This window comes from Ictalurus furcatus, chromosome 12, assembly GCF_023375685.1.
Source record: "Ictalurus furcatus strain D&B chromosome 12, Billie_1.0, whole genome shotgun sequence".
NCBI lineage: Eukaryota > Metazoa > Chordata > Actinopteri > Siluriformes > Ictaluridae > Ictalurus > Ictalurus furcatus.
Window position 1 is genome coordinate 26,438,948 of NC_071266.1, and position 24,511 is coordinate 26,463,458.

At 44.1% G+C, this 24,511-nt stretch overlaps 2 protein-coding genes across 5 annotated transcripts in view; both read right to left on the reverse strand.

The window, feature by feature from the left end:
• Window positions 1-8,171: 8,171 nt before the first annotated feature.
• Window positions 8,172-14,893, reverse strand: slc25a38a (solute carrier family 25 member 38a). 3 transcript variants are annotated; one of them, XM_053638765.1, is made up of 9 exons: window positions 14,732-14,874; window positions 14,615-14,668; window positions 13,323-13,393; window positions 12,302-12,426; window positions 11,788-11,872; window positions 10,880-11,059; window positions 10,548-10,716; window positions 10,211-10,377; window positions 8,172-9,000 (listed from the first exon to the last, which is right to left on the reverse strand). In XM_053638765.1, exons 3-9 carry the CDS (start codon window positions 13,335-13,337, stop codon window positions 8,878-8,880), a joined length of 864 nt encoding a protein of 287 aa, XP_053494740.1. In that variant the 5' UTR covers window positions 13,338-13,393; window positions 14,615-14,668; window positions 14,732-14,874; the 3' UTR covers window positions 8,172-8,877. The 3 variants fall into 3 exon arrangements, with proteins under 3 accessions (XP_053494740.1, XP_053494739.1, XP_053494738.1); XM_053638764.1 differs by having other exon boundaries at window positions 14,615-14,893; XM_053638763.1 differs by lacking the exons at window positions 14,615-14,668; window positions 14,732-14,874 and adding an exon at window positions 14,205-14,600.
• A 2,598-nt stretch (window positions 14,894-17,491) lies between these two features.
• Window positions 17,492-24,511, reverse strand: part of LOC128616350 (myosin-9-like) — a 48,261-nt gene continuing 41,241 nt past the window's right edge. For both annotated transcript variants that reach the window (XM_053638956.1, XM_053638955.1), the window contains 15 exons: window positions 24,124-24,268; window positions 23,736-23,942; window positions 23,416-23,520; window positions 23,132-23,284; window positions 22,734-22,982; window positions 22,130-22,342; window positions 21,818-22,030; window positions 21,570-21,731; window positions 21,332-21,460; window positions 21,156-21,244; window positions 20,762-20,885; window positions 20,324-20,532; window positions 20,088-20,196; window positions 19,756-19,928; window positions 17,492-18,901 (listed from right to left, as the gene is read on the reverse strand). In XM_053638956.1, the coding sequence (XP_053494931.1) occupies window positions 18,790-18,901; window positions 19,756-19,928; window positions 20,088-20,196; window positions 20,324-20,532; window positions 20,762-20,885; window positions 21,156-21,244; window positions 21,332-21,460; window positions 21,570-21,731; window positions 21,818-22,030; window positions 22,130-22,342; window positions 22,734-22,982; window positions 23,132-23,284; window positions 23,416-23,520; window positions 23,736-23,942; window positions 24,124-24,268 (2,392 nt within the window). In that variant the 3' untranslated portion in view covers window positions 17,492-18,789. The remainder of the gene's footprint in view (window positions 18,902-19,755; window positions 19,929-20,087; window positions 20,197-20,323; window positions 20,533-20,761; window positions 20,886-21,155; window positions 21,245-21,331; window positions 21,461-21,569; window positions 21,732-21,817; window positions 22,031-22,129; window positions 22,343-22,733; window positions 22,983-23,131; window positions 23,285-23,415; window positions 23,521-23,735; window positions 23,943-24,123; window positions 24,269-24,511) is intronic.

Sequence of the window (24,511 nt, forward strand, 5' to 3'; positions counted from 1 at the left end):
CATAACCAGCTTAGCGAAATGAATGCACCTGCTGATTAGGTAACAGCTTCAGTTTATGATGTAGGGGTTTTCCGTGCTGTTATACGTTATACAGTCCTCAGTGTCGATGTGAGGTTTCTGTAAGGAGATGTTTATGGAAGGAGTCTCCAGTGTCGGCGCTTTGTAACAGTCAGAGAAGAGCGGCTGGTGAGAGAACGACTGTTTATACTGTAGCTGCTGTGAGGTAAGTGAGAACAGGTCAGTCAACTCGTTTTGCAGACATCACGTGCAGCTACGTATGGTTATCGTAATAGTCGCAGTAAACAACGCTGTCGTATAAGAGGAATAAAACGCCTCGGGACGTGCTGGTCAACTTCATGGTGGTAACGGTAATCCTGAATCGTCATGACATCGCATTGTTGATGATCTTCCTATCACAGCACGACACAGGGGTTTATTTCCTGTTCCAGCATCAAAATAACGAGTGTGTGTGAAGGACTATCATAAGTTTCTGCGCCACGATGGAGTCGGATGTTGAGCAGCAAGGTGAGGTTGAGGCGTTTGCTCAGGCGCCCAGCAGTGGCAGGTTGGGAGTGCTGGCGTTGATATGAGTAGGACTCTACTAAATGTAGTTGTCCCACTGGCTGAACCACTAGATGTCCCTGTAACGCTACTACACACACACACTGACACACCGACGGACGCTGGCCCATATTAAGACACGGGATGGAGTGTCCATATTAAGACAAAGACCATATTAAGACAATGGGAGACGGCGGGTCTTCTGCGAAACGCTGTGAACTTTGTCACGTCTGTTTGCTGAGTGATGGAATGTTCTGGATGCAATGTGTGCTCAGTGACGCAGTACACTTCAGCTCCAAACATCACCGCAGGAGATAAATATAACCATGTGTGTGTGTTAGTGAGAAGATGAAAGACATGGGTGTATAAGATCAGTGTGATCTGGGGAGGGGGTGGACGTGGACGGGTCAGGACGGGTAAACAGGGTTATACAGTGTTTGGAGATAAATGTTTAATCCTAACAAAGCCTCTAGTAGCAGCTCTGTAAACACGACCAGAACCAGTCTCTGAACATCATATCAGTTAAAACAACAACAAAAAAAAGACTCAAGGTTGTTTTTTTTTTGGTGCACGAATTAGCTAAAAAAAAAAAAAATCTAGCTTATAGTTTATAGTACAGTGTCGGGGAAGTCGCCGGTCTCCAAAGATCTCGACTTTTCAGTGCTGTATTTGTACGTGAACGGTTCGACACAGCAGAATGAGTTTGTATTGAAGTTTATATTCTACACGAGCGGTGCAGAGTCAGGGCCGGTGAAGTGTTGTTATAGTATAATAGTTCTTCTCTTCTTTCATTTCAATTTCTTTGACCTTTTGTGTGAAACCGATTACGTGTACACACACACACACACACACACACACACACACACACCCACCTTTCGCATGTTCAGTAGATTAGTAGCTAAACGAACGAACTTTGGGCAGCTAGAGAGTTGAGTGATCTTGTGTTCTTTTAAGCTGAAGCTGGAATTAACCAACACTAGCTGATCTCACGGCCGTAAAAAATAAATAAATAAATAAATAAATAAATGCATGCACGGCGTTTTGTGTACTGGTAAAGTTGTCGATGAATCCCTGTGTTGTAAGAGGAATTAAGAACACTCGGGGATGTGAAGTCGCTGGGAAATCATCGATGTCGGCACGGTAACGGTGACTCCGCTCGATCGCGCCACGCGGTTATTCCGTTATCCCCCGTGGATGAGGATTTAATAAAGACCTCAGCTGTGAGATTGTTACGGATTTGCAGCAGCGCGGACCAGCGTAAACCCCGCGAGAAACCTTTCATTTATTGATCTATTTTTACGAAAAATAGATTTAAAAAAAAACTTCGTCCCTGGGACATTTCTCAACATGAAAATAGCCATAGACGCTGGCACGGCGTTAAAAAACAAACAAAGAAATGAATAAACGAACACAGACGAGTGACGTGAAACCCCAGGCCACGCAGAAGAATAATTTGATGTTAAAATGAAGGTGTTGTGCTGTAGATCTGTCAGCATTAGCTAACACACACGTTGAAGGACTGATTTAGCTCAGCCTACTGTCTTACAAGTTAAATATGAAATAATTTCCCAAATTCGGTCCCACTTCTACCTGTCGTGAGGCTTCCTTCCTGGACTGAGGCGTTCAACGCGATCGTTAAATTCCTTGAGCTCGCGCTTGAGCTGAATTGATGAACGTTCCTCCACTCGCATGGGGCGTGCAAGCCGAGTTACAGTCTTCTTGTGACATTGCTATACCACTAGATGTCCCTCACGTGTTCCAAAACACCCCCACACACTCGGTCGGTGCCTCGGTGTGCGACGGACGCTGGCCCATATTAAGACAAAGACCATATTAAGACAATGGGAGAAGGCGAGTCTTCCGCGGAACACTGAACTTTGTCTGTTTGCTGAGTGATAGAATGTTCTGAAAACAGTGTGTGTTCAGTGACCGAGCATGTTTCACCTCCAAACATCGTTTCAGAGGCTGGATCTGGGGGAAAAGTAGACGCAGGATAAGTGAAAGATTAGGACTGTTCTGGACGGGTTGAACAGAACAGGAACGTGTCAATAATCCTACAAGTAAAAGCAGTCCTAACGTGATTGTGTAGTGTGTGTGTGTGTGTGTGGGATCTAAAAGTAATTGCTCCTCAGGACAGAGGATCTTATTAGAAGGTATATACAGTTAGGTCCATATATATTTGGACACCGCTACAAGGTTACCAAAACATATTCAGGTTAGAGTTAAATAAGGAATATGGGATTAAAGTGCAGTCTCTGGATCTCTAATTTAAACGTGTTCACATCCACGTTGGCGGAAGGGTTTAGGAATTACAGCTCTTTAAGTTGTAGCACCTTCTTTTTCAAGGGACCAGAAGTAATTGGACATTTGACTCAAACGCTGTTTTCGTGGACCGGTGTGGGCTATTCCTTTGTTATTTCCTCATCGATTAAGCAGGTAAAAGCTGAGGAGTTGATTCCAGGTGTGGCGTTCGCATGTGGAAGCTGTCGCTGGGAACCCAGTTCTGGAAAGCCTGAGCATTCTTTGGAGAGATGAAACGAAGATCAACCTGTACCAGAATGACGGGAAGAAAAAAGTATGGAGAAGGCTTGGAACGGCTCACCCGTACCACATCGTACTGCTGTAAAATATGGTGGAGGCAGAGTGATGGCACGGGCATGCATGGCTTCCAGTGGCACTGGGTCACTGATGATGTGACAGAAGACCGAAGCAATCAGATGAATTCTGAAGTGTATAGGAATATAATGTCTGCTCAGATTCAGCCAAATTCAGTGAAGATAATTGGACGGTGCTTCACTTTACAGACGGACGATGACCCAAAACATACTGCGAAAGCAACCCAGGAGGTTTTTTTTTTAAAGCAAAGAAGTGGAATATTCAGCAACGTCCAAGTCAGTCACCTGATCTCAACCTGATCGAGCGTGCGTTTCACATGCTGAAAGGCAGAAAGACTCGCGAACATATAACACCTGAACACAGCTGCTCTAAAGGTCTGGCAAAGCGTCACGAAGAAGGAAACCCGGCGTCCGGTGGGGTCCGTGCGTTCCGGACATCGAGAGGTCGTCGCCTGCAAAGGATTCTCCACAAAGTGTTCAAAATGAACATTTTATTGATGATCATGTTCATCTGTCCAATTACATTTGAGCCTCTGAAATGTGTATGAAAAATGGTTCGTTTCCTATGATATATATTTTCATTCAACCTCTTGAATTAAAGCTGAACGTCTGGAGCTCAACTGCATCTCAGTTGTTTCATTTCAAATCCATTGTGGTGGCGTACAGAGCCAAAAGGATGAAAATAGTGTCACTGTCCAAATATTTGCGGACCTAACTGTGTGTGTGTGTGTATATATGTATGTATATGTATGTATGTATGTATATATATATATATATATATATATATATATATATATATATATATATATATATATAATGTATGTATATATATATATATATATATATATGTATATATATATATATAGAGAGAGAGAGAGAGAGATGATATATAGATGAGATATATATATATATATATATATATATATATATATAGAGAGAGAGAGAGAGAGAGAGAGAGAGAGAGAGAGAGAGAGAGAGATGATATATAGATGAGGCAAATGTGCTACCCACTATTTATTTTACTTTTGCCCAGAAGTGTATGCTCTATACACAACATTACAGGATATACTGTTTATATTTACACCATACCGCTGTTAGATCCTGATGTTATTGTGCTACATAAATGATTCTAAATGCAGGACTCTTTCTCTTTGGGGAAATATCTCTTAATTTTCATAAGTGTGTTTAAGGTGATGCTGAAACCTTTCTGATTAAAGTAAATAACTTTCAATGCAGCCTGTTACAGAAAGGAGCAGACTGACGTCAAATCCAGCAGAACTATTGCTGTGTCGTGTTCCCTGTGTGTGTGTGTGTGTGTGTGTGAGAGAGAGAGAGAGGAGCGTGTTCCGTCTTCTCCTCTTATCAGAGCTGTAAAAACCCTGAACGCATGATAACGCTGAGGCCTTTGCGCATGCCGATGGTCCGATACAGGAACTCAGCTAGACGTCATTTACATGATTCACATTTACATCACATGACTGTTGCAATTTGAAGTCGTAACCTATTGATCAATAGCGCTGAACCTTAACCCTTGACCTCTTAGTAATGGAGCCTCAATTTCAAAACAGTTACTCCTCCAGCGTTAAACTGTCTCTGTTGCTGAGCAAATTGAAGTTGTGTAACATGGAGTACTGTTCACTTATCTGTGTCATGTATTGGAACGTCACTGGATTGTCTCTGATGCAACACACACCGATAATACGCCAGTTTCGACGGTCAAAAATCTTCCGTATGTATTTTTATGTCTGTTGAATTATTGGAAATGTATCGATGTAAAATTCCTAGCTGTAAACGGAAAACCCTTTCAAATACGTTCCGATTGTACTCCTCTGATTGGTTAATGAACTGCTATAATCCACCTCCGGATGACAGTTGAAAGGTTTTTAAGGTTTCTGCCTTGCTATAGGATGTGCTACTGAAGTAATGCTCGCAGTGAACATCAAGCTTTACAACTAAAAGTAATCCTAAACTAAATCATCCTAATGTGTGCTGTAGAAGAAACTAGATTTTATTTTTATTTAAATAAATAAATAAATACATAAATAAATAAAGGTTCCAAAAAGAACATTCCTGTAATGTTTTAAAAACGTTTCCTCTAATAATGGTTTGTGTCGTTACATTTATTAGAATGTTGGACAAAAGAGAGCCAAACAAGGTATTATGGAAACCTTCATGTTAATGTTTACTAAATCTATTACTAGTACCACTACTATTAGAACTGCTACTACCATTACTAGTACTACTACTAACACTTCTGTTTGTAAAACTACTACTAAATCTATTACTAGTACCACTACTATTAAAACTGCCACTACTGAAATTGTTACTACTACCACTAAACAAATACGAACACTTCTGCAATTAAAAGTACTAATCATACTATAAACAAACCTACTACTATTAAAACTACAACTAAACAACTACTAAACACTGCTACTACTAGTAACAACTAGTTAATACCAACAATACTGCTAGAAAAACTACTACTCGTACCAAAAACCTACTGCAACTACTACTAAAACTTGCTTCTGATAATGTAATAACTACTACACCACTACTATACAATAGTAAAACTATTACTTGTACAAAAGAAACCTACTGCTACTGAAACTATTACTACTGCTAGTAAAACTAATACGAACCCCAAATAAGTACTGCTACTAAAACTGACTACTGCAACTACTACTGAATCTACTAGTACAGCTGCTCTTACTACTAAAACTAGGACTAGTATCAACTACTAACACTACTGCTAGTAAAACTACTACGAGAACTATTACTATTAAACAACTACTACTAAAACGTACTACTACTAAAACTGACTACTGCAACTACTACTGAATCTACTAGTACAGCTGCTCTTACTACTAAAACTAGGACTAGTATCAACTACTAACACTACTGCTAGTAAAACTACTACTGAATCTACTAGTACAGCTGCTCTTACTACTAAAACTACTACTAGTAACAACTACTAACAATACTGCTAGTAAAACTACTACTGAATCTACTAGTACAGCTGCTATTAGTACTAAAACTAGAACTAGTATCAACTACTAACACTACTGCTAGTAAAACTACTACTGAATCTACTAGTACAGCTGCTATTAGTACTAAAACTACTACTAGTAACAACTACTAACAATACTGCTAGTAAAACTACTACTGAATCTACTAGTACAGCTGCTATTAGTACTAAAACTACTACTAGTAACAACTACTAACAATACTGCTAGTAAAACTACTACTGAATCTACTAGTACAGCTGCTATTAGTACTAAAACTACTACTAGTAACAACTACTAACAATACTGCTAGTAAAACTACTACTGAATCTACTAGTACAGCTGCTATTAGTACTAAAACTAGAACTAGTATCAACTACTAACACTACTGCTAGTAAAACTACTACTGAATCTACTAGTACAGCTGCTATTAGTACTAAAACTACTACTAGTAACAACTACTAACAATACTGCTAGTAAAACTACTACTGAATCTACTAGTACAGCTGCTATTAGTACTAAAACTACTACTAGTAACAACTACTAACACTACTGCTAGTAAAACTACTACTGAATCTACTAGTACAGCTGCTATTACTACTAAAACTACTACTAGTAACAACTACTAACACTACTGCTAGTAAAACTACTACTGAATCTACTAGTACAGCTGCTATTAGTACTAAAACTACTACTAGTAACAACTACTAACAATACTGCTAGTAAAACTACTACTGATACTAAAGAAACCTAATACTAAGCTACTAAAACTATTACTAAACAACTACTAAACACCAGTAGTAAACTACAAACCCCCCAAAAAACATACTTCTACTAAAACTGACTGCAACTACTACTAGTAACAACTACTAACACTACTGCTAGTAAAACTACTACTAAAATTGACTTCTAATAAAGTAATAATTACTAAACCACTGCTACACAATAAAACTACTATTAAATTACTACTACAAAAACTTCTACTAACCAAAACTACAGCTAGTTAAACTAATATTATTGCTGAGAATGCTTGTAAACCTATTACCACTACTGATATGTAAAACTACCACTGCTGTATTTCTACATTTATAACAACACTAAAACTACTACATACACCTAAAACCACTGCTACTAAAATCACTTCTACGAACGGACAAGTCACAGAAATGGTGTAAACGATGTAACCGTCCTCAGACGGTCCGGACGGCGTGACCTATTGAACATTCCTGGAAGTAAAAAGATCCTAAAATTCACCATTTCTAGCTGCTCTGCAGAACAGAAATTGCGAGCCGGATGTTTTTGCAGTTTGTTTTGCGTTTAACGTAATGCCACTGCACGGCGCGTGCTGCGTGTGTTACTGCGGTTTGTGACAAACCGTATGAGACAACAACATTATCCTACAGCCTATCTAGAGCCAAGCTGACTCGTTCTCTGTGTGTGCGTGTGTGTGTGTGTGTGTGTGTGTGTGTGTGTTAGAAAGAGCCAGCTAATCAAAAACCACACTGATAAGATCACAGCTCCTGTTGAATAACGCTTCTGTAACTACACTGGTTTATGTGCAGGTCAGATCGACATGTCTGGGGCTGTCAATAACCACAAGGACGATACATTTGATTTTATTTCATTGTATTAGCAAGTTAGCAACCACACACACACACACTAATATATATATATATATATATATATAAAAATACACACACTGTTGCAATAATTATTAAAGAAAGAAAGACATGATCACGGTCCTGAGACGTTTTCCGGCGCCGTGTCGCAGGTTATTAGTCCCCAGTGATGAGGCTGAAATATTGCATCGCCACTCGGCTCGAAGTGAAGATCACACTGACTATGCGAGCGGTGATGCTGTGCTCGTATTTATTACTCAACATCTGAAGCAAAGACAAAATAAAAAAACGCAGCATCGTTGAATCCTCAAAGCCGATTGGCTGGAAGCTGTCGAGTCGAATTTTCCGTAGTCTTGAACAGAGGCTTGAACGGTGGAACGTTTCACGTGTTCTGGTGACGTTTAACATTTAAGGCTGCCGAGGGAGGGACCGCTCGTAGCTGTCGGGGGAGGGACCGCTCGTAGCTGTCGGGGGAGGGACCGCTCGTAGCTGTCGGGGGAGGGACCGCTTGTAGCTGTCGGGGGAGGGACCGCTCGTAGCTGCCGGGGGAGGGACCGCTCGCAGCTGCTGGAATGTTCCTATGCTATCACGCGTTTCTAGATTTATAGCTGTACAAAGCTGAAGTCCCAGACGGTTTGTTCATACGATGCGGTTACGCACGTGTGTGTTCACGCAGCGGAGAAGGTTTAGCAAGGATGGAGATCTTATTACTGCTCCTTTAGCATCCTGATATCAGAGGAAGAACACTTTCCTTCCACCGCCTGGGTTGTGTTTGGAGATCAGGGCACTTTTGATTACATCTTCTCCAGAGCACGGGCTGAATTTCCTCTCGCTTCTATTCCTTTTCGTTCTCGGCCGTTTTGTACGATAAAGAGCTCTTGGGCACAGCGCCGAAAGTAAACCGTGCACTGTAGATGTCTGGGATTCGGAGGAAAAGATTGTTCGAACGCGCCGTCTCGGAAGCAGAAACGTTCGCTCCGACTCCAAAACTTCCGCCCTCTCGGAGACTTGAGCAAAATCTCTCACATCACCACCTCTCGTTCGTTCGTTCGTTCTCTCTCTCTCTCTCTCTCTCTCTCAGGACTTGAGGCCCATTCGCGCCATTAGCTGCTCGTACACGGTCCACGCCATCGCCGCCATCATCGTCCTGCGCAGACACCGAGGCACGGCTCCACGGAAAAACCCAGCCAAGCCGTGCTCCTAAAACATACACACACACACTTTAATACGAGTTGAGCTCCATGTCTTTAACCTGAAAGGATTTGGAAATCAGATCATAAATGTATGACGAATGAAGGTGTGTAACTGCGAGAGCGAGCGAGCGAGCAAGCGTTAATACGTGAACCATTTCCAGTCTGTGTACTAAAGTAACCCGCAGTGGTAAGATCTCAAGATCAGAGTGAATGGCGTTAACCTTTGTCCTGGCTTCAGACCGAACAGGAGACAGATAGAACGTTCCAGTACGCAGTCACACGATGGAGAATGTCTGAGCGAGTCGTCACAAACTGTCAAACATTATTAAACTAAATCACTCGTTCGACCGGACACTACGTTTTTTTCTGTTTGTTTTTGTTTGTGGTTAGTATGTGTACAGCTATAGCGCTCATGATTTGATATACGCCTTGCAGAGTCTGCAATACTGTTCATGCTGATAATCATTTTTATAAAGGGATCATAATAATGGCCTTGTTTTTTATTTAGTGTCCGGAATACGCTATTTCACATAACATGTTTACATATAGTCCACAAAACTACATATATATATATATATATATAACTGAATATAATTTACACAAACGAACCAGTTCAAAAGTTTACACACCCTCGATTATTAACACTGTGTCGTTACCTGGATGATCCACGACTGTGTTTATGTTTTGTGAGAGTTCTTCATGAGTCCATTGTTTGTCCTCCTGCACATTCTTTATTTTTCCAGCATCTTCTGCATATTTGAGTCCTTTCCAACAGCGGCTATATGATACGGAGATCCGTCTTTTCACGCTGAGGACGACCGAGGGACTCGTACACGACTATTACAAAAGGTGCACACGTTCACTGATGCTCGAGAAGGCAGCACGATACATTAAGAGCTGGTGGGGAAGGGGGGCGTAAACTTTTGAACAGGGTGATCATAAATTGTTATTTCGTTTACAGATCCTATTCAGTACCGCCCTTCAGAAGCTACACAAGATATTCACATGTTTCCCAGAAGACAACAGAACAACAGGTTACGTGTTGCAGATCCTGCAGGGCGTCTGTAAACTCCTGACCTCAAGCTGTGAGTGCAGAAGATCCTGACTCTTCAGTGTCGCGGATTTCCCGATCGTGTTTCTCCTGATAGCAGCACTCACGCAAGCGAGAGAGACCGAGATATGACTGTAGGGTGGAGGTGGAGATGAGGAGAGCTTACCGTGTAGACGTACGCGAGAGCGTCTGCGCTCCTCCTGAACCGATGAGGATTCACCTGCATGTGCGTCTTCACCACGTCTGCAGGCTGCGTGAGCAGAGATGCAAACACGCCGGCTCCGACGCCGCAGCTGAAGTTCGCTAGAGGAGCATACGCTGACTCGCTTATCTCTACACACACACACACACACACACACACACACACACTTGTGAGGTGCTGTGTCTAAACATCTTCCAAAACTTATATATTTCTGTCACTATGGAGACATGTGATCCTCACACAGGTGTAAAATCTGTGCTCACACACACACACACACACACACACACACACAGGTGCTGACCGTGAGGCAGTGTGTTCTTGGCCTGGCTGTAGAACATGACGTAGATGCCGGAGAAGGGAGCGTCTCGGAGCAGCGTGGCTGTGAGACCGGAGAACAGCGCTCTCGGCCCCTCTGTCCGACACACACTGCGCAGAGCTCCTACTACACCGCTGTAGTTATAACGCCCGCTCTGTACAACACACACACACACACACACACACACACACACACACACTACTGATCTACATTCATCACAAACACAATACAGTAAAAACCAGAAGCATGCGCGCGCACACACACACACACACACACACACACACACACACTCTCCACGCCGTGTTTCACAGTCTCACCTCGAAGCGTGTTTTGATGACGGTGACCGGCAGCATGCAGACTCCCGCTACACACCGGGCTCCGGCGCCCAGCAGCACGGCCTCCACGGGACGCGGCGCTCTGTCGCTGAAGAACCGCTGCTTCACACTGTAATATGTGCTGAAGTAGATTCCAACACCGGGGATACACCGTACAAATGACTACACATACACACACACACACACACACACACACACAGAGACAGAGGGAGAGGAGGATTAAAGCAATGAGGTGGAATGCAAAATGTACAGGTCCTTAATGTTCAAGTGTAAACGGAAATGTACACAATACAGCCAAAAGTTTGTACACCCCTGACCGTCACACCCGTATGTGCTTGTTGAACAGCTCATTCCAGACTTTACTGTTATAACGCGCTCCACTCTCTCTTCTGGGAAGGCTTTCCACTAGATTTTGGGGCGTGGCTGTGGGGATTTTGGGGGCGTGGCTGTGGGGATTTTGGGGCGTGGCTGTGGGGATTTTGGGGCGTGGCTGTGGGGATTTGTGATCATTCCGCTACAAGAGTGTTAGTGAGGATGAGGTCAGGTGCTGATGTTGGGATGGCGAGGAGGCTCCAGATCCAGTTCATCCCAAAGGTGTTCAGTGGGGTTGAGGTCAGGGATCTGTGCAGGACACTCCAGATCTTCCACTTTTCCAACCTTCACACTTAACACACCGTGTCTTCATGGAGCTGGCTTTGTGTACAGGTGCATCGTCACGCTGGAACAGTGTGTGGGTCTCTTAGTTCCAGTGAAGGGAAACTGTAACGCTACAGCACACAGAGACTTTCTCTACAAATGTGTGCGTCAAACTTTGTAGCAACAGTTGTGTGTGCCAGTCAGGTGTCCACATACTTTTGACCATATAGGGTATATACAGAATATACACTCACAGGTGAGACTCCCTTCCAAAGTCCTAGCAGCTTCTCCGTCCTCACAACGGTGAGAAAGACGGTTACCATGCCAACCCTTCCTGAACTAAAACAGAAAGGAGCCAATCACAATCCGGGTTACACACCACACCCCCACTACCAGAACCACTGCAACCAATAGGATAGCAGTTCCACCCAAAAGCACACTGTAACCAATCAGAGCACAGTTCCCACCCCTAATACCACGGTAACCAATCAGAGCACAGTTCCCACCCCTAATGTCACTGTAACCAATCAGAGCACAGTTCCCACCCCCTAATGTCACGGTAACCAATCAGGGCACAGTTCCTGCCCCCAGTGCCACTGTATGCAATTACAAATTGTTAGGTAAAGGTTACAGATCTTTTTTTCTGAAAGTATTACAATTTTGTAGTTTGGACTTGATTACATGTTTATTTACACATTGCAATGAATTCTCCTGCCAATCTCTAGTGCGTGCAGTGTGTGTGTGTGTGTGTGTGTGTGTGTGTCTTACCCGGGCTGTACATTGTTCTGTACAGTCTGTAGACGGGTCTTCACCAGATCCAGTGGCTGGAAGAGCAGAGTGGAGCAGGTTCCGCTCAGAGAACCACACATGAAGGCTTTAAACACAGGATGAACCTACACACACACACACACACACACACACACACGACCAAAATATAAAGACTGTGGTTTGAAAGCCGTATTTATAGAGGTCATACAAGGACAAGTATTTATAAAGCAAAATACAAGCCATTAGGAGACTCTCCAGTGTATGTTGCTCTGTGTGTGTGTGTGTGTGTGTGTGGGTGGGTGCGCGTACAGTCAGGGTTAAACATTCAAAGAACTCAGAGTGAGTGGAACTTCTGCCCCTGTAGCGCAAAGTGTCATGAGCAAAGAGTGACGCACATTAGTGAACAAACACACACACACTACAATCACAACATCCTCCTCACACACTGCGCCCCACACACACACACACACACACACGCACACACACACACACACACGGTCACATGAGAAGCAGAGGGCCTTCCCAACAGTGACTGACCCCCCGGCTGCGTCTCTGTGTGGTGTTTACAGCGGGACACACACTTCCTGTACAGCATCATCCATCAAGTGCTGGAACATAAGAATCCTCCTGATCTCTCGCTGGACACACCCCAGCGCGTCTGAGGAGAAAACACTGCTATAGTGTGTGTGTGTGTGTGTGTGTGTGTACGCGTGTGTGTTTAGTAGGTTAACTGGAGTCCTACATGTCCAGCTGTAAACATTAGATACCGTCAAGAATAAAAGTGTTTGTTTTTTTTTTTAAATAATATGTAAAAGTATGAAATGAAAGCGTTGCATCACCTTGTGTTGTTTATGTGTTTGAGAAGAGACATGTGACTTTATATATATTGCAAAATTCCTCATCCTCAAAAAACAACAACAACAACAACAACAACAAAAAGGGAGGAGTAGTCAGAAACATAAACAGTATTATTACGTTTACTGTTGTGATTGTGATAAAATAATAAAAGGCGTGCGCTTACCAGAGAAAACTCCATGACGTCAGAGGAGCAGCGAACTCTCGGTTTCTCCCGATTCAGGCTTGTGGATCCTCCTAAATCAAGCAAACATCATATGGAGGTCACCTGAGGTCACGTGTCCTGCACAGGTACACTATGAGCACGTGCACGGCCACCTGGAAGCAGCTCACGTGACTTTTTACACTATATAACATTATAGATCTTATATATATATATATATAAAAAACATAACACTATGTGACTGTGGGCTGGTGGATGAAACACACAGCGCCGCTTCTCATTAACCAATCAGTGAGCAGGAAGACGTTCATCATGTGACGGACAGCTGGTCACCGAGCGCGTGCTTTCTCTAATAAACGCCGCATGATTTCTATCACACTGATCAAGTGATATAAAAATAAGAAAGGAGCACGTCTGGCCCCTCGATTCGTGTCTGTTTAATTTTTTTTTTTAACACAGACTGTTAGGAGCCACACACACATTCACACACTTACACACCCCTATGGCGCATGTAGCACTCCCAAGACTGTGTTGTCGGAGGTAGGGAGGAAACCGGAGAACCCAGAGGAACCCGAAAAGTTATACTGTACGAGGAAACCCGTGCATAAAGACGATAAAGATCTTAAATCTTCGGTTTTAGAAACCGTGGGCGTGTCCTTTCACACGTCGACTTATCTATCCGACACTGCTGTGCAAACTTTTATATATTTACGGCGTACATTTCCATCAGAGGTTCGGATAACGAGCTAGCTTTCACACAAGGAGTTCTCGTCCCATTTCAATAGATTTATCCCACGTGTGGGAATATGATATTATAGCAACATGCATCACATATAAAACCTTTAAATACAAAACAGACGGGGAAACATGAGTATAATAACAAACCTATATGAAGCATTTTAGGTTAGGTGTTCGGTTGTTGCTGTTTGTTTTTTAACACCGTGACGGCCTCGAGCGCTATATTCGTGGCAGGAGCAGGATTATAAATAGTAAAGGAGTAATAATGTATAAATGAATCCATGGGTAGATGTACATAAGAACAGGCACACAAAAATGAAACACAATTAATCAGCTATTATGAAACATTCTACAACATTCTGTGTGATATAACATTTCCTTACTGCGAGATGTTTAGTCTTATTAGAATTATTACTATTTATTACATTTTATTTTAAATACTCAGTGCAGCAAAGTATGGAAAAATCCTAAATAAGTACTGCATTAATAATGAGATATAAAACTAGTATATATATATATATATATCATTTTAATTTATGTGTTGAATGTAAATGCACCTCCTGTATCTCCTGTATCTCCTGTACCTCCTGCACCTCCTGTATCTCCTGTACCTCCTGCACCTCCTGTACCTCCTGTACCTCCTGCACCTCCTGTATCTCCTGTACCTCCTGCACCTCCTGTACCTCCTGTATCTCCTGTACCTCCTGCAGTGCAGCTGGTGAAGGACACAGAGAGGAGCTGCAGCTGTGCAGATCCAGAGAAAGCAGGACGCTGTCTGTGTGCAGGATAAGAGCGACTTACAGCTGTATGAGGAAATGCTTCCGGTTTAAGATGCTTTTCTGCGCCGCACACTGCGCCTTATAGATGACGGAGGGGGCGGGGCAACAGGAGGCGTGGCGGCTCGGCCCTCTGAACGCCGCGTTTGATTGGTTCTAGAAGGGGATATGCAAAATAGGTCTAAAATAGGTGACACCCGATCAGAGCTCGCTCTTTTCTTACCTCAGGGAATGAATAGAGGAAGAAGTCAGTTGTTTTACCTACAACAACAACAACAACAACAACAATAATAAAAACAATACTGCCACTATTACTACTAATACTACTACTACTAATAATAATACTAATAATTCTACTACTAATACTACTACTACTACTAATAATACTAATAATTCTACTACTAATACTACTACTACTAATAATAATACTAATAATTCTACTACTAATACTACTACTACTACTAATAATACTAATAATAATAATAATAAAAATACTAATACTAATAATTCTACTACTACTACTACTACTAATAATAATAAAAATACTAATACTAATAATTCTACTACTACTACTAATAATAATAATAAAATACTAATACTAATAATTCTATTAATAACAATACTACTACTACTCTAATAATAATAATAATAATAATAATAATAATAATAATAATAATAATAATAATAATAAATATAGCTGCAAGCAGCAATGGCGGATTCCTCCTCAAGATTGCAGAATATTTCAGAAGGGACATGGGAGAGAAATGCATCCCACAGATGCAACATTTCAACACATTTGGATCAGTGGCATATTTTAAGTCCGTTTTTGTAGTTTTCCACAAATGATCATCGTAGAGAAAAATCAGGAGTCAGTGAGAACTTTGGAGAATGACTTCGCGCTGATACAGCACTACTGTAACAATATTTTGAATTTATTCCTGCTGATATAACATTAATCTGATTTACTCTGTGTGGCTATGACATTAATCGGATGAAGTGTACGTTGGCCCGATCCAAGACAAACAGCACCATCTAGCAGACGATAAAAGATATTGTTAAACATAATGTAGCATATTATCGAAGATAATATTCCTTTTAATTTAATGTGAATGTTTTGGGAGATATGAGGTTGCCATCGCACACGGTAACATACTGTAGTGTCCTCTTTGTGTGTGGCACAGATAAAGTCCATGGGTTAAATTTCCATGGATTTATGTACATGAGAAATACATACAACAGTTGTCGATTCACCAATATGTAAACCATTTTTTATTTGATTCCTTCTTGCTTAGCACTGTGTAGAAAGACATGTATCCCACACATATGTACCACAGTCAATCGGTCTACTGTTCATGAGGAGAAGATTTTTGTAGTATTGAACGGATTTTCAGTGTACTGGAAAATCTAACATGGCGGACTTTTTTGTTCCCCATGAGAAATAAGGCACGTATACCAATTTTCAAACATTTTGGACTTATGGGGCGGAGGGAAAATCACGTAGACTTTGGACGTGGCCTGTAGCGCCACCTCTGGGCTCATGTGGGCCATTTGTGGTGTGGGAGTTACTCGTAGCCTGTAGCATCAATGAGCCAAATTTCAAAACTTTTTACTATTCAGATCTTGAGTTATTGGGCACTTGTAATGTAAAAACATTCACATAACTAGCGCAAGTGTAATCTCCTGTGTTTAGTTTATTTCTCTTTAGCCCCAAAAAACTCTGTTCCATGACTGTAGACGTAATAATCTCATTAACTTCATTTTCTGTACTTTTGTTGTTCGACTACAGCGACACCCAGAGTTTAAAACCGGAAGTGTCCGGTAAAACTAAACCTGATTAGTTTCAGCTGCTCTTCTTTAAACGGCTGTTTCTACATGTAAGGGAAAATATTCCACGTTTAAGATCATTTTGAAGCAGTGGGGTTTTTTCCAAATAAAAGTATGCAAAAAGCCAGAATTTGCAAAATATTATAAAGCAGTTAAATTTTTTGTTTGTTTAACAAGTGGTGCCAAAAGACCCCACCCCCTACATTCAATTCAGTTTGATTTTATTTGTATAGTCCTTTTAACAGTGGACATTGTCCCAAAGCAGCTTTACAGAAATCTATAAACTCAGGACATACATTTTAGATTTATAAATTTATCCCTAATGAGTACAATGGTGCTGATCTGTTCATTTCCTGTTCAATCTTATTCTCAACTGTGCTTCTGAAGCGATCGTTTACTCATTCAGGTACATTCTATTTCTCCTCTTCGTGTTCTTCAGGCTCTGCGTCGTGCTTGCTGCTCCTTTGGTGCTTGACCCTTTTATTATGATGATGATGAGGACGCTCAAGGATCGAATGTGTCTGTAGTCTTTAATTCCAGCTAGAGTTCTACAAATGAGGACCTGCAGCCACACCAGCTTGAACACACCTAGTGTAAACAGACCATCTGATACAGCACGTGTTTATTTATAGAAGCACCTTTCATTGATCTAAATGAAAAGATGATTATTCTTGATGTGCAGTGAGAGGCAGGCTGGAGGTCCAGTTCCCCTCCCCACCATCATTAACAAACAAAACATCACGTTCTACTGTAGTGTCCACAGCATGAAATAGAATGAAGGTCAGAAAGACACACACACGTTTCTGAAATGAAGAACTAAAACGGTCCACTGTAGCCTTTCAGAAAGCCATGTTTATTTGCATAATACCAACAAGTTTACAACTCCGTGTCTCTGGAGATTCATTACGAGTTGCAGGGAAAGAAATACAAAAAGGAGCATTTTGCTCAGTTTAACCATTTCCTTATGTCGAGAGCAAGAGCCTCATTAGCCATTCATAGGTCAACGACGGTAATAATAAATTCCTCTCACTTCCCAGCAGTGCGAGCGAGTAAGCTGAAGCCGGGCACGTCGCTACACCATGAGCAGAAACCTTATCAAACTACACCGTGTTGACATACCAATGAAAAACAAAAAAAACAAAAACAAAGAGAGTGCCTCGAGAGCGAATACAGTGTGCCGAGAAAGAATAAATCTGCCCTCCACCCCAACTTCCCCCGGCACTAGTGTAGGAAACCACACACAGATCAGCGGAGGAGAGGACGAGGACGAGTCCGAGTCCAAGGAGTAGGACGTACATGACTTTAAGGCTTATAGTGCACAGTGGCTTTAATCTACGAGTGTGTTTGTGGGTTCCTCTTCCGCCTCGCTCCGTCAGTGGTGTTTATTATAAATCACTATATTGCTCAGTGCAGAGACGTGTGTACTCTTACTGGTTATTACAGTGCACATCTCTAATATTCTCCGTGCTCGGTCGAGATAAAGCATGAGCTACACATGGAAGATCGTCAAAGTGTGCGCAGATACACTGTCTAGGCGAGAGAGAGAGAGAGAGAGAGAGAGAGAGAGAGAGAGATATAAAGAGAGAGAAAGAGAGGATGCAGCAGTTATCATAAACAAGTCGTATACTTTCATCCTCACACCGTTATAAAAACTTCAGAATAAAATACATTTCTATAGAGAACGACACCTAGGTATTTATTTATTTATTTATTTATTTTTGTGCCCCATCTTATTCGAAAACTTCTTCTATCCTGTGACTTCAATTAGAAAAATAGATCGAGACACAAGCCTAGGAGAAGAGGAGGAACGGCTCCTTATAAAAATATCGTCCCCGTCTTCAAAACCCTGGTGAATACACACAACGAAAAGATCATTTGGTCCTCGGATGAGTGACTATGAACTGGAGTACTGATTGTCAGAGTTACAGTGTGTGTGTGTGTGTGTGTGTGTGTGTGTGTGTGTGTGTGTGTGTGTGTTATGGCACTAACAAATTAAATCTGAATCCCAGTAGACATTATGGTCTATTATATGCATGTATATATATGTATGTGTGTGTGTGAGAGAGAGAAAGAGAGAGTGAAAGTGCTGCAGTTCATCACTACAGCCAGCAGGCGGCACTGTTCTCTTTTGTTCACTCTGGTTTGGGTTCAGGAGCTTCGGTCTTGCCGTCAGGCTCTTCGTCGCTTTCGACGCCTACACGGCTGACGATACGGCGCATAGTAGTGAAGGGCAGGTCTCCACGTCTACACACACACACACAAACACAGTAAGAGGAATGGCATAAACAGGCTAGTTAACATCACTAAGACGTCAGACATTTTAAAGCGGCGGTCTGTAAGTTTCAGAAATGACACCAGACCTGCGGCAATCAGATCATTCTGAAGATCCCTTACATAACCTGTTATTCACGGTAACCGGATCTGGCTAGTTTCTTCATTTCCAGATATTGGTCGAAATTTTCTGGCCCTGAAATTAGATACTGTTACAGTTCCCACCAGGAGTCGACTATTTTCCTAGAATAGCAGCAATTTGCCAATGATGGGGAAAAAAAACTGCAAAGATTAAAAGAACACCACGTCGGACTTTTTATCCTTTTATAGTTAACGAGGTGGAACGTTCAGATGAGGATTTCCTGTTCTAGCTTACGCGTTTCAACAGCTACAAAACCGTCGTTTCCTCACCAGGGGAACTCTAAATTCTCTCTGTCTTCAAGACAAAAAGAAAAAACACAGCTTGTCATGTTACGGAGAAACTGCAAAGAGGAAACACAAAGCTCCGACACTGCAGACTCCTTCCATAAACTTTAAATGAAGGTCACGTGGTGCGTCCGTGATAATATTTAGGTGAGGTGCAGGTTATACCGGCACCATCGACACGAATCAACACCTTCTGACCAATCAGAATGCAGAACTCAGTGGTGCTAACAGCGAATGATCCGATTAGCAGGTAGAGATTTAGCTAGCAACCGGAACGTTCTTTGAGGACACCTCGACTCGTTCAGAAGTTTAAAAACAAATTGTAACCCTGGGGTACAGGGTGCATGTGAGCGAGGTCCGAGATGAAGGGGCGTGATGTGTGGTTTGGGACGAAGCGTTACCGGAGCTTGCTCTTGAGTGAGGAGACCTCGCGGTTCATGGCGTCGGCCGACTCGGTGGCGTCCTCCAGCTCTCTCTGCAGTTTCCTGCGGTTGGCGTTGGCTCTCTGCGCCTCCTCCTCGGCCTCCTCCAGCTGCCTCTTCAGCTGCTTCATACGGCTGTTCACCTTCTCCATCTGCAGCAGGACACGCACAGCTCGTGAGCCAGAGATCCACTCCGCTCGAGATTTCTTCCAAATGTTCTCGCAATGATGTCACTGATAAAACCTCACGCTGTTAATACGCCACGAAGCTACTCGCGGCGTGAAGTGTGTGTAATGTACAGTGTAACGTACCTGGTCTTTGTACTGGTCGGCGTTACGTCTCTCGTCATCCACCTGCAGAATGACTTCCTTCAGCTTCTTCTCTGAACGACGCACCAGTTTGGTGGCTGCCTGCCTCTCTCTAAACACACACACACACACACACACGCGTCAATTATAAAGCACAGGAAAAAACCCTCAAAATGCTTATTAGTCACAGCTAGCGCTCGGTAGCTCATTAGGAAAGTCGGTCGGTCATGTGATGTGACCTGGTCTCGATATCCAGCTGTTCTTCGAGCTGTGCGATTTTGGCCTCCAGGGCGGCGATAGAGGCCTTGTATTTGCTCTTCACCGCTCCTTCCAGCTCGGTCAGCTTCAGCTTCAGCTCCTTGTTCTGGCGCTCCATCTGTGAGCGCGCCCCCTCCAGGCGCTGGGCGGTGCTGCGCTCGGCTGTCAGCTCCACATTGAACTGGTCCGACTGGGACAGAGACAGAGAGAGTCACACACACAAAGCGAGGAAGCGAGTGAGAGGTTGTGCAGAAGTAATGGGTCAAAGGAACTCAGACAAGCCTCCATGAGAACTGGAATCTTTTTTTTTTTCTTTTAAAAAACATCCAAAATGGCTGCCAGGTTCTCTATAGACAAAGCATTCCGGGCTCTGGGATCTGAGCAGGCGACGGGTGAGAAGCTGAGAAACGGTGGCTCACCTGCAGCAAGGTTCTCTTCAGACGATCGTTGACCAGTTCGGTGTTGTTCTGTTCCTCCTCCAGCTCCTCCTCCAGCTGAGCGATGCGAGCCTCCAGCCGCCGCTTCTCCTCCACCGTCAGAGCGCTGAAACACAAACACACACAGACAGACAGACACAGACAGACACAGACAGACACAGACAGAGAGATTTTTTCTTTAACAAATCGCACCCTACACAACACATGGAGTAGGGTTTCTGTCACACGTCTCACACACTCAGACCTTCAGGTAGAAACTCCAAAAAGATAAACATCTGCACACAAACTCCATCATGTATTCATTTGCACATTTGTACCTTGTCACAATGTGTGTGTGTGTGTGTGTGTGTGTGTGTGTGTGTGTGTGTGTACTTACTTCTTGCTGTTCTGGTTGTTGATCTCGTCCTGCAGCTCGTCTCTCTCCTGCTGAGCCTGTCTCTTCGCCCGCTCTGCTGCAGCCAGTTCCTACACACACACACACACACACAGTGAGAATGTGCATTTGTGTGTGTGTGTGTGTGTGTGTTTTTGCATGCGCGTGCATTTGCGTACCTCCTGCAGTTGGATCATGTCTGCCTCCATGCTCTTGATCTTCTTCTCATTCTCTTTGCTCTGAGCCAGAATCTCCTCTCTGGAGAGACGCATCTCATCCAGCTCCCGCAGCAGGTCCTTCATCTGAGCCTACACACACACACACACACACACACACACACACACACACACACACACAGTTTAACAGCCGTGTCGGAGTAATCCGCACGCTCTCTCAGGTTGGCTCGATGCTGTGTACCTGAAGTTTCTTGAGCTGTTTGAGAGCCTCGTCTCGGTTCTTGTTGGCTTGGTCGATGGCGGCCTCCAGCTCCTTCAGGTCCAGCTCCATCTTCTTGCGCGCCGCCACGGCGACGGAGCGCTGCTTCCGCTCGTCTTCCAGCTCCAGCTCCATCTCCCGCACCTGACAGCAGAGAGCGAGTTACCCACAACGCACCACAAACACACAACTCGGCTCGCGTCAGTGCGGAGTTCGGCGACCGTGCGTACCTGCTTGACGAGCTGCCTCTTCTTCTCCTCGCCCATCTCGTCTCGGCCGGCCAGGTCGCGCTCGTACTGAGCCTTCATGGCCTGCATGTTGACCTCCAGTCGCAGCTTGGCGTCCTCGGTGGCCTGCAGCTCGTCCTCCAGCTCCTCCAGCTGTGTGCGCATCTCCTCCAGCTGCTGCTCCATGCCACGCTTCGACTTCTCCAGCTCGTGCACCTGGGGGGACGGGGGAGACACAGCGCCGCCGTGAGCCGACCACATTTATTAGACGGTTTAAGGTCAGACGTGAGCGGTACGGTGGCGTCGGGATCTTACGCTCTTGCCGACGTCGTCCTTGGAGGAGACGAGGTCCTCCATCTCGGTCCGGAGCGCCTTGTTGGCTCGCTCCAGCTCGTTCTTCAGGTCGGACAAGGTCTCGAGTTCACGGGTCAGAGCGAGGGCGCGCGTCTCCTTCTCTCGAGCCTCGGCTTCAGCCCGGTCACGCTCCTCAGCATAGCGGCTGGAGATGGTCTTCTCCTCTGCCAGCATCTACACACACACACACACACACACACACACACACACACACACACAGTAAGATAGATAGTAATACAGCATCAGAATGTGATCTTCCTCTTTCTCTCTGTCTTTCTTTTAATCTCCATCTCTCACTCCCTCCAACTATTTATCTGCCTCCATCTTCCTCTCTCTTCATTTTCTCTCCCTCTCTCTCTCCCTCTCACTCCAGTCTTTCACGCGCTCTCCATCTCTCGCTCTAAAATCAGAATGTTGAGGAAACCACATCAGGACTAATCTGTCATGGAGATGATGATGATGCAGTTGTTCAGACGCTGGTGTAAAGTGAAGAATTCCTGGATTCGCACGTGTACACACACACACACACACACACACACACACACACACACACACACACACACACCTGGTCAAACTTCTTCTGCTTCTTCTCCAGGTTAGAGACGATCTGCCTCAGATGGTCCTGGTCCACCAGCAGGTCGTCCAGCTCCTGCTGCAGGCGGGTCTTGGTCTTGTCCAGTTTGTCGTAGGCCAGGTTCCTCTCATCCATGCGCTGAGTGACGGCCTCCAGGTCGCGCTGCAGACGCTTCTTCACTTCCTCAGCGCTCTCCAGAGAACCCGCCTCCTGCTCCAGCTTCTTCTTCATCTCAGTCAGCTGGAGACAGAGAAGGGGACTTTAAAACCGTAAACAGAGCAGAGTCGAGGGGACTGGGTTTGTTTACAGCACGGTTCACTCGTTTAAACACCGTTCCAAAGTGGCCCGTGTGACCAAAAGCCTTCCTCTCTACAGTCCCCGGAGTGTACCTGGTTCTGAGTCGTGATTAACTGCTTCTCCATGTTCCTCTTGGCCTCCTCCTCTTCCTCCAGCTGTTCTCTCAGGTTGTTCTGATCATCCTCCAGCTGCCTCATCCGTGTGTTGAGAGACAGTTTCTGACGAGTCTCCTCCTGGAGCAGCTCCTACACACACACACACACACACACACACACACACACACACACAAATCACAAATACATCTCACAAGACCCATTCACTGTTAGACATGTTGGACTAATGATCACAGGTGTGTGTGTGTGAGATGAATTCATACCTGGACATCCTGCAGTTGGGACTCCACAGCTGAGCAGTCTTTGACTGCCTTGATGGATTTTCCCTCCACTTCATTCAGCACGCTGGTGACATTATCGAGCTCCGTCTACAGAACACACCCACAGCGGATCAGCACGGACTTCAACTCAACGACCAGACGAAACTCATTTTAAAAAAAGGGCAAGGCCAAGACTAAAAACTTAAATGCATTGCTGTGTTTGTGTACATTTAACTAAATCGAGTCCATAAGTGTGAATGTCTTCTAGACTGAATCATGGCCTAATTACCGTGTGTGTGTGTGAGACTCTGAGAGCCGTGTACCTGCAGCTTGGACACTTTCTCCAGCAGCTCTGCTCTCTGCTTCTCGCTCTCGGCATGTTTGATCTGTAGCTCCTGCACCTGAGCCTCGGCCTTCTTCCTGCGGTGCTCCGAGTCTCCCTTACTCTGCATCAGCCCCTGCAGCTCGATCTGCAGCTCGTTACGCTCCGACTCCAGAGTCTGCTTCATCTTATCCACCGACGCCTTGTTCTACACACACACACGCGCAGGAGCGGGGAGAGCGGTTAGGAACAATCACTGCGTATGTGAAGGGAAATCTCTGCATACGGGCATTTCATCTGTAGTCCTCATGCAGTTGCCCTCATTCTTATCCAATGTAAAGCCAGGGTAGAAGAGAAGAGGTGTGTGTGGGTGTGTGTGTGTGTGTTACCCTCTTGGACTGCTCCAGCTGCTCATTGAGCTCATCGAAAGCCTGGCTGTGTTTCTGTCTCATCTCTGCCACAATCTGCTCGTGGTTTTTGGCTTCTTCCTCCAGAGTCTTCTTCAGATGATTCACCTCAGTCTCTCGCTTCGTCCTGGCAAACACACACACACGCAGACAAACCAATGAGTAATGGTGCTTCTATATTTTGCATCCACTGCTGGAGCAGTAACACACTGGACAGCCACTGCCTAGAATCTCTGTTCCAGTGTCAGCCATTTTGGCTCTAACCCCATCACCCACGTTATACTCCCAGCTCCAGTGTCAGCCATTTTGGCTCTAACCCCATCACCCACGTTATACTCCCAGCTCCAGTGGTCAGCCATTGTGGCTCTGT

Coding starts and splice junctions, on each gene's coding strand:
- slc25a38a (XM_053638763.1), bottom strand. Junction 11,060..11,787: donor TTTGGAAGGGAGTCTCACCT/GTGAGTGTATAT, acceptor GTGTATGTGTAG/TCATTTGTACGGTGTATCCC. Junction 10,378..10,547: donor CAAGAACACACTGCCTCACG/GTCAGCACCTGT, acceptor GTGTGTGTGTAG/AGATAAGCGAGTCAGCGTAT.